This window comes from Phyllostomus hastatus, unplaced genomic scaffold (assembly GCF_019186645.2).
Source record: "Phyllostomus hastatus isolate PE091 unplaced genomic scaffold, TTU_PhHast_1.1 phas_scaffold_46, whole genome shotgun sequence".
Classification (NCBI taxonomy): Eukaryota; Metazoa; Chordata; class Mammalia; order Chiroptera; family Phyllostomidae; genus Phyllostomus; species Phyllostomus hastatus.
The window spans coordinates 30,004,442-30,014,154 of record NW_025334032.1 but is presented as its reverse complement, the minus strand read 5'-3'; the positions used below and the strand labels follow the sequence as shown (position 1 = coordinate 30,014,154).

At 46.7% G+C, this 9,713-nt stretch overlaps 1 protein-coding gene across 1 annotated transcript; it reads right to left on the bottom strand.

The window, feature by feature from the left end:
* Positions 1-379: 379 nt before the first annotated feature.
* On the bottom strand, positions 380-6,549 carry MBOAT4 (membrane bound O-acyltransferase domain containing 4). The gene is made up of 3 exons (XM_045821752.1): positions 6,382-6,549; positions 3,508-3,732; positions 380-1,345 (listed from the first exon to the last, which is right to left on the bottom strand). Exons 1-3 carry the CDS (start codon positions 6,498-6,500, stop codon positions 382-384), a joined length of 1,308 nt encoding a protein of 435 aa, XP_045677708.1. The 5' UTR covers positions 6,501-6,549; the 3' UTR covers positions 380-381.
* Positions 6,550-9,713: the final 3,164 nt, after the last annotated feature.

The following is a 9,713-nucleotide window of genomic DNA, read 5'->3' as shown; positions in this document are numbered from 1 at the left end:
AATTGCTCTGTTGTCTTCCTAGACTCACATTCCAGGATCAGGCGGGCCCGTCGGACACTCAATTAGTGGGTGTCTGTGTGTTCACAGCACCTTAGGTTTGTATGTATTGCTTTACTTTAACTTTGCTTCCACACCAACACGGTCAACCCTAAGGGAAAAAAATCACATCTTTCTTTTTGTGGACCCTCAGTACCAGGATCATAGCTTGTCAAAGTAGACACACAAATTTCTATAGCAAGACATCTGGTACCTTCATCCAGTACTTAAAAAAAAAACAACTTTCATTAAGGAAAAGTTCAAATATCTGCATCATCAACACCCCATCTAGCACTTTCTAAATTCTATTTCATGGATGTATAAGGTGAAGGCTGGGGGAAAATGTCAGTCAGACTTATGCTTTCTCTTGGCCAATAGAAAAAGCAAAACACAGTAGACCATGGGAAAGACACTGTTGCAAGAATTACACAGCAACCAGAGCGAGGAGAGGCTCCTGACCTCCATGGCCAGCGTTACATACGCGATGATGAGCTGGGTGTGGGCCCAGGTCAGAGTTCTGTAGAGCAGACGCATCGGCCAGGATCTAACGAACACACTGGCGAAGGAGTGAATCAGGTAGTCAGCTTCCACCATCAGCGCCCAGCACAGGAAACCGAACACCTGCCCCGGGTGGAGGCCGTGCCACCAGGCGGAGAAGGCGAACGTCTGCAGCAGCGGCCAGGCCCTGACTTGCTGGAATACGAGGCGTCGGAGCCACCGAGCTGTGCTTTGGTTCCACTTTCTCGTGAACAGGGATATCCTGTGGGTTGTTTCCAGTGTCCACATGTCCGCATCAGGGACGTATCCCTCCTCTCCAGGGCTCTCGCCAAACGCGGGCGCAAAGCCCGCTGCGCGGAGGAGGGAGTCATCCAGGAGCCAGTGGGAGTAGTAGGTGAGTCTGAAGAGCCTCGCTGTGGCCCACATGACATAGACGCACTGGAGCCCACGGCAGTCGGCCAGTCCCGCTCCCGCACTGACCACGCCCCTCATGACCTCCGCCAGGCACTCTAGTCCCAGAATCTGCAGACCCCTCCAGGTCAGAGCCCCGAAAGAGTGCCTGGGACACAAGGAGCTGGACCCTTGAACACGAGTCTGAAATCTCTGGAAAGAGCACAGAGGACCTCCTAGGAGAGCAGGAAAAAAGAGCAAGTAGCTGAAATAGGGCAGCGCCTCACGCAGACGCTCAGACCAAGAGCTGCTGCTCCCCACGCCTCCAGACGCTGCCTTCACTTTCCCCTCACGAATGTCCAGAGAGAGGGACGTGACCCTCTGGGTCAAGAGCATGAGGGAAGACAGAGTGATGCAGAACCTGAAAGACACGGGTTTCTTTTAATGTAAAAAACATTCCATATTTATTTTATCCCATTCCAGCCCCTCACACATGCCCTCACAGCAAATGGAAGGTTCTGAACAACTAAGACCAATCTCACACCACCCGGAATGCCCCCACAAAGACTCCCGGGTTAATTCAGAACCACAGGCTACTCCAGGCAGGATCAAAAGATAAATGGGAAAATTAATCATTAGCCAGAGAGGCGAACAAAAGGATGACAAGGAATACTGTGGGAAAATATTGATAATAATATTTCTAATGGACTTAGCTTATAAAGATTAGCGTCGGGGACCTGGGAGAAATTTGCTATAGAAAAAACAAAAGCTTAGTAGTGAAGAGATTACAGGAAGTTGGGGATTTTTAAAACGAACCAGTCCCTGACTTTTGTCAGGGATTTGTGCCGAGGGACGGTGAATCAGGCCAGAGGGTCAGGGTGTGCACTGAGTCCTTAGTAGTGTGAGGTGTGCCCTCAACCAGTCACCTGACTGTCCTTGCTTCAGCACCACGAAGTAGAGAAGATCTCACTGGCAAAATCGTGGTGGAGAAAATGAAAATTACAGTGACACACTCTACCATTAGCAGCTCTCTCCTCTGGAGAGAAAATAGCATGTTTCCCAATCACGGCTGTTTCTATCTGTGTGTCTGGGGATTTAAGGACAACTGACCTTTACATTTGACTTATCCTAACAGTATGCAAAGTAGCCTCCAAATGCCACCAATCCCTGCTCACTCACCTTCTGTTAAGGGCTGAATGTGTCCCCTACAATTTTATATGTTGAAGTCCTAACCCCTGGTACTTCAGAACGTGACTATTTGGAGATGGGGTGTTAAAGAGGTAAGTTAGTTAAAATGAGGTCACTAGGATGGGCCCTAATCCAATGCAACTGGTGTCCTTATAAGAAGAGGTGATTAGGACACAGACACACATTGGGGGAGGACCACGTGAAAAACAGGGAGAAGATGGCCATCTACAAGTCAAGGAGAGACGCCTCAGAGAAAGCTGAACCTACCAACACCTTGGCCGTGGACTTCCAGCCTCCAGGGGAAATAAATTTCTGTTGGTTAAGCCACCTGGCCTGCGGTACTTTGTTACGGCAGAGCAAACTAGTACATCTTCCCCCTTCAGCTCTGGCTCAGCCTTCCTCCTCTGCAGCCAGACCCTGCTCACCTTGTTCCTCCTACTGAAACCCTAACCCATCACATCCCCATCAGTACTCCCCTCCCCGACCTACCTGCCATCTTGCCTTTTCTTGAAAAAAGCAAACGCTGGAGCTTTGATGAAATAGGAGCAAAGGATTCTAGGTTTGGTAGGGATGGGAAAGTGAGTAAAGCAGTGGCAGGCTGGAGTCAGAGAGGTGACCCACCTGGACAGGTCCAAACCCCACTTCTCTGAGTGACCATGGACCCAAATCGATTGTGATGACAGAGGGAGCCTGAAACATAGGCCTCAAGATAGCAGAGACGCATATCCCCCAATCTTGGTGATGCCACTGATTCATGAAAACACTTCCCTAGGCTGTCATTAGTGCCCAACTTTTCTTTCCTGGACTGGGTGACATTCTTCCTTCTGGGAGGACAGGACAGCCGAGTCTCGGTGACAGCACAACTCTTTCTTGCACAGCAGGTGCCACGGGAAGGCAGCAAAGGTTTACACCGGATCTGTACCTTCCCTGTCCTGCTAAAGGATAGGGTAGGCTGCTGGCTGTGTGTTTAAACCACCCACACGAGGTCCACAAACTGTCCTTCATCACCGCCAGGCAAGCCTCTCATCTGAGGGCCCTGCGACTCCTGGGTCAACCCCCTCTCTGGCACAGTGATAATTACAGCTAAGTGCCAGACTGTGCTTTGTAGGTAGCACGTGGTAGTTAGCAGTCATATAATTACATTTAATTCACTATCTCTAACATCAGAGTCTTGCAAGATAAGTATTGTTATACCCCCACCCCCACAAGCACACAGACCTTTTTTTTTTTTTTTCCAGAAAAAGAAACCGAGGCCAGGAGAGGTTAAACGACTTGCTCTAGGTCACACTGCTCGAATGTGGAAGAATTCAGATTCACACTCAATTCCCAGTTCTCACCAGGGCTCAAACAAACCCTTGGTCAGCTCAGTACAACCCAACGGACGGACTGCTTTACCTCGCAGAAGGAGGTTCCTGCAGGTAATACTCAGTGTAGTGCAGACCCAGGTGACACAGCGTCTGCCAGCTCATCTGAAAGGAGAAAGCACACCTGTGGACGTCCCGCGGGCCGAGGGAGCAGATCAGGACCCCGGCGCACAGAGCGGGGATGAAGACGAGCACGGCAAAGGAACCCATGGCAGCCCAGGCCAGGACGCCTCCGCCAGCCAGGAGAAAGAAGTGCCTGAAAGGAAAAGCACAACCCGCGAGGCTGACTTAGAGCCGTGCGACACCGGCGTGGCTGCAGATGTCACTCTGGGTGGCCCGATTGAAGCAGGCCTCACGGAACACCTAAGGAAGTCTTACTCTTACCCCTCCCCAATCTTCCTCTTGTTTTTCTGCAGGCAAGAACCAGGGCAGAAAGAGCCAGCGTCAATTTGTGAACGATTACGTCAAGAGATGAATCATGATTCCTGCCTTAGTGTCACTGGGAACCTCTTTTTGACGTTCACCATCCAAGTGGGAACGACCCCTGCCCCTAGCAATCCCGTGGATGACAGGTCCCAGGTCCGGAAGGTTCTCCACTAGGAACCTCTCCAAATCTAGCGGTGTGGCATTGAGGATCTAGGAAATCTCTCTCGACGTCATCTCATGGAGAAGTCCCAACTGGTAGTTACAGAGCAGTCGCAGGGCGGTAAAGCACAGCGCAGGGAATGTGGTCAATGATTTTGTGATAACTCTGGATGGTGTCAGTCAGGGGGGTGCTAGATTTACTGGGGCTCTAACTTAGTGAGTTATATCAATGTCTAATCACTGGGTTGTGCACCTGAAACTAATATAATATTGTATGTCAACTGTAATTGAGAAATAAAAAGTATTTAAAGTCCAAAAAATAAAAGATGAACCTCTGCCCTTTTCACGGGGTTGCATCGCCTTGGACCGTGTCCGAGAGGACAAAAAAGACTCAATGCCCTCCTTTGATAAGTGTTTGAAAACTCAGTTAGAAAATCTTCATATCTGTCCTTAATCCTCTCTACAGCAACTTGAAGGCATCACGAGTTAGTGGCTTTTGACGTTATAAATACCCACATCAATGAAGGGGTTTGTGGAGCAGGCCTCCCTCTGAAGCCGGGAGATGCCCGGAGGATCCGCAGAGGCCTGGGAGATTTCGCAGTATAAGGAGGCTCGTTTGTTTGTAATTCGTGCCAAATTAATACATCTGAATGAAGAGTTCAGAAAAGGTGCAAAACACGGACTGACTAGCTGGGGACAGGAAAACAGAGTCAAAGAGGACTGTGTTTTCTCCACGTCACGTGGCGTACACCATGGCAGTGTGGCCTGGCGATGGGCATGCCCGGGTGAGGGTTTCTCTCTTGAGGGAGACTGGCAGCTGCTTCCGTGTGAACTCTACTGCACAGGCCCTGGGCCATTCCTGTGCTTCCCTGCGCCTACGCTGGGCTCAGCCACCCCTGTTAACACTCGTCCAAGCCCTCATATGCCTGCCCCTGGGAAACAAGGGGAACACCTACTCCTTATGCACAGGCATGGAAGCCTGACAGTGCTCTACCCAGAGGCCACTGCCCTGGGGATCTGTAAACAGTGAGCATGTACATGTTCATTTTCACTGTCTATAATACTTGTTCACTGTCTGTATATGTCCAATGCAGGATGCATGACTTTTTTAGTGTTTATTTCATTCTAGGCAATGTGCTAATAATCACTTTATAGGAAATTTTTTTATTTAATCCTTATGATAACCCCATAAGATAGGTGTTATTATTTCCACTTACAGATGAACTTGAGAGGGTTTATTCACACAAACAAGTACACTCACAAAGTGAGGGACCAGGACCCACCAGGCTGACTCCACAGCCAGCAACCTGAATCCTATGGGAATTTACCCTTATCTTGCACTTGTTTTGCTTTATTGTTTGTGATTCTTTCTCAACAGAAAACTTTTTTTACAACCGCCTCCCCATCTCCTAAATGAAGATAGGGGCCATCAACCAGTTATCATACAGCTAGATCTTACTTAGAAACACCTCATATGTGAAATCCTAATTTCCAAATTAAGTGGTTAAGAGGTAGCCCTTGGCAATGGATTTTCACTTTACAAAAGTGTACTCCACTAAACTTTTTTAAAAGTAGAAACTGTATACTTTGGCTGCTGTGGCTTATAGTGGGCTGAGTGCAGGCCAAAAGGTTGCCGGTTCGAGTCCCAGTCAGGGCACATGCCTGGGTTGTGGGCCAGGTCCCCAGTTTCTCTCACACATCAATGTTTCTCTCCCTCTCTTTCTCCCTCCCTTCTGCTCTCTCTAAAAAATAAGATCTTGAAAAAGAAAAAGAAAGAAACGGTCTCTACTGTATTGAGTTTGTTAGCTATAAGAAAATCATTTCAATCAAGTTATAAATTCTCTAGTGACAATAATTCTTGAACCCCAGACTGAGATATAGCTAATCTAACAAAATTTGCTTTGACTTATTTCATTTCTGTAAAAAAAAATCGTAAGCATTTTTAAAATCACAGTTCTATATATTTAATAACATTTAATTTTATTGAAAATGACAGTGTTCCATGAAATTAGGATTGTTCAAGAACATATTTGGCATAGCACTGGTGTACAGATGCATCCATCTGGGACATTCTTGTACCACCTCAACATCCACCTCTCCCAATTTCTTTTCATACTTTCCCATCTAACGTGAACTTATCAAACTTTGGCAGAGTCAATACAGACACGATGCCAATTTCTATGATCCAGTAATCATAATCGGTGGCAGCGATAACTTAAAAACCACCAGTGTGTTTAATCTTCACATCTGCACTCCAGTCTGTGCTTTCTGACCTGCTAGCATTCAGAGATGTAAGAACAAAATTAGCTAACAAACCTACCTGGCAGGAATGGACAACGAATCCACGTTGCAGAGATAATTAAACAGAAATGCGAAAGGAAAGGCAGCCCCTTGATAAAGTGAGACAGGATGGAGGAAAAACAGCTGAGGCCAAGCCATTGTGAACTGGAACAAAAGACACTGTCCTTTCCAGAGTCCTTAACTGGAGCCTTCCTGCAGCAGAATCCTCAGCCAGGAGCCCTGTGATCCTTTATAAGGGTCAGCAAGGCCTAGGCGAGCAGAAGGCAAACAAAAGCACTGGCGACAGCAGCACCAAAGTTAGCTTTCTGATAAAGCGAATGCACTATAGAAACCAAAACGCATGTGAGGGTATATCGCTTAATGACCTGTACTGAAAACATTGCTTTCAGAAGTTCTGGTTTTGTTTAGTTTACATACCACAGTATTTGTCTTTCCAGCCATCTGACTGTCATATTTTCTTCTCTAAGTCAAAGAAAAATCTTACTTCCCAGTTGTGGACTGCGGGGAGGGGAGACGAGAACATGAAGAGGAGGAAGGGAGGTGGGTTTTCAAAGAGGAGGAAGATGCCTCCTCCCGACCCCCACTGTCGTCCTCATGCTACTTTTTTCCCCATAGAATCTGTCACCCCTCCTTATAAACCTATTTCTCGCTTAGCTCATTGCCTGTCCCCCACTTCAAATGTGAGCTCTGCGAGGAAAGGCTTTTTATTTATTGTTTTATTGTTGTATCCTCAGCACATAGAACAGTGCCAGGCACATACCATGTGCCCAGTAAGTACTTGTTGAAGTGAAAAGGTTTTAAGGAAGCAAAAGTGTGGAGAGGAAACACTTAAAAAGAAGCTTCTCTTTGGGGCGAGCCAGAAATACAGGAGACATGCCTAGAGGCTAGACAAGAACAACGGGCCATCTCTTGGCTAGTGGAGTCCATTTCTGAGCCCAGCACCTTACAGCACTGTCCACAACTGGCCATTTTTCATCTCCAAGGACCCGTGCAAGAGCACTCAGCCTTAAACAAAGGATGGGGGGAGTACAACCTGATACAAAAGCATCTTAAGGGCAAGGACCATGTCTTTGTGGGAGACCAGTGCTGAACAGTAGAAACAGGGGGATGAATAAGGCATGGCCCCTGCCCTCAAGTAGCTCTCAGTGTTCCAAGGAGACAGAAATGGCAACAAATACTTTCGTTAAAGAACTAGAGATGTCATGAGTCCACTGTCTCGGATAAATAAAGAAGCAATTGTCAGTAGAGACAGGGGATTTTTCAAAAGCAAGAGAAGCGGAAATGCTTTTCAGTTGGCTCTGGAAGGATGTTTCCAAACAGATGGATAGTTTATTCCAGGTCACAGATGGCGTAAAGACCTAGACAAACAGTAGAAAATTAAGGGGGAGTAGAGGACTCCCTAAGCAATCAGTAAGCTCACATCATATCAAACATATTAAAATGCAACCACCTTCCCCATTAAATATAATTGCTTGGTACAGAAGAATTGAGTTGCAGTTGATTTGTTAGGAAAAAAAGTTACACTTTTTTTAACTAAAATAAATGTTCGTTAATTCCTACTTGTACTTTTCTTTTTGTATTTTGAAACTGGTACATTTTATTTTCGGGTCTCAATCATTTTGTAGGTCTCTGAAAAGTTTATAGGCCCTAGACACTGTACCCAATGTTGATAAAATGGTCCTTTATATAAACATGCTGTGATGGTTAATTTTGTGTCAGCTCAGTTAGGCTACGCTGCCCAGTTGTTTGGGCAAACAATGTCAAAATAAGACTAACATTTAAACCAGAAGACTGAGTAAAACAGTGGGTGGGCCTCATCAGATCAGTTGAAGGCCATCAGAGCAAAGACACGTTTCCCAAAGAAGAAGCAATTCTGCCTCAAGATTGTAACATAGAAACCCCATCTGAGTTTCCTGCCTGCAGATTTTGGACTTAAGACGGCAACATCAACTCTTCTCTGAATTTCTAGCTGGTGGGTCTAATTCTATAAATTTCAGACTTGCCAGCCCCAATATGTATGTCTATATCCATATCTATCTGTTCATCCATCGCTCTGTCTCTCTCTGTATCACCATTTCTCTGGAGAACACTAATACATATACCATGGAAGTTTTTCATGTTATTAATTAAACAGACGTCTCTTGAAAATGAATATGTGTTTATACAGCTGGGGACAGCGGAATGTTCTAAATTCATCCTATGAGATACTAGGAAAAAATATGTATTTCTGCCCCCAGTTCCTGACACAGAGCTCCTAAATAAATTCCTAAATGTAAGAACACCAGGAACATCTTCTGTTCTAAAGAGGCAACTCTGAGTGGGCTCCTGGAGGACTCCCGGATGGGGGCTGAGCACCAGAAGGTCCGAGCCATGAGCAGAAGCATGGAACTTTCAGCCCTGCCCCTCACATTGACTACCTTGCTGGTCACCGGGGGCCTTAGAGGTACTGTCTCTGGGTCTGGCATAGTTTTTTCCCTTTGTGAGCAGCTTTGAGGCTAGTAGCTGGTGCTCAGATTGACCCAAACCTGAACTTGGTCTGATATCAAGATCTGGCCATTTTAGCTATTACAAATAGCGATAACCAACGGACTGTATGTATAGCATGCTTCTTCTTATTTGCACATCCTCATGTATTCAATTAGCCAACTCCTCTGGAATCGTGTTTATCCCCATCTCTAAATTCCATTGGTAACTTACACCTTTAGTAACTGATCACAGCACAGATGCAGGTTCCTACCATGGATGACTAGGTAATATGAACCCTGAGGACTAAGAAGGGCTCTTGGTTGCTTATTGGGAAAGGGGGGGGGGGGCAAAACCATAGCCTCGCAGTCGTTTCTGCACAGGAACCTTTCATGCAAGCTGCTCTTTGTGGAAAAGGTTCTAATCTGCCTGACTTTGTACTAAACTGCCTGCCTTAGCCACCCCCTACAAAGCAGTTCAGGGAGTCTTAGTTCAACCAATTGGACTGAGGCTTTCTCGATCCTACCAGAGCTGCACAGCTCTGACCACCAATCAGAGAGGCGTTATTCTGGCCAATCAGCGACCAGGGACCGGACTATCTATATAAACCAGCTCCCATCTGGCTTCAAGAGCCCACTTTCCAGGGAAGGCTCCCGGGTTGCATTAGCGAGGTGCGGACTGGAAAGGCAGAGCAGAGCAGCCCATCACCAAGCAGATCATTGCAGGGCCCTAGCTGAAGAGGGGCTGGGCACAGCTGTGCTGTTTTTACAGCCATGCTGTATTACCGTTGAATTGGCGCCAACTACCATCGGTTGACAGCAGCCATGAGATCAAAGGTTCCTCATCCCCTATCCTTTTATACTTTCTCTTCCCAAACCACATGTTTCC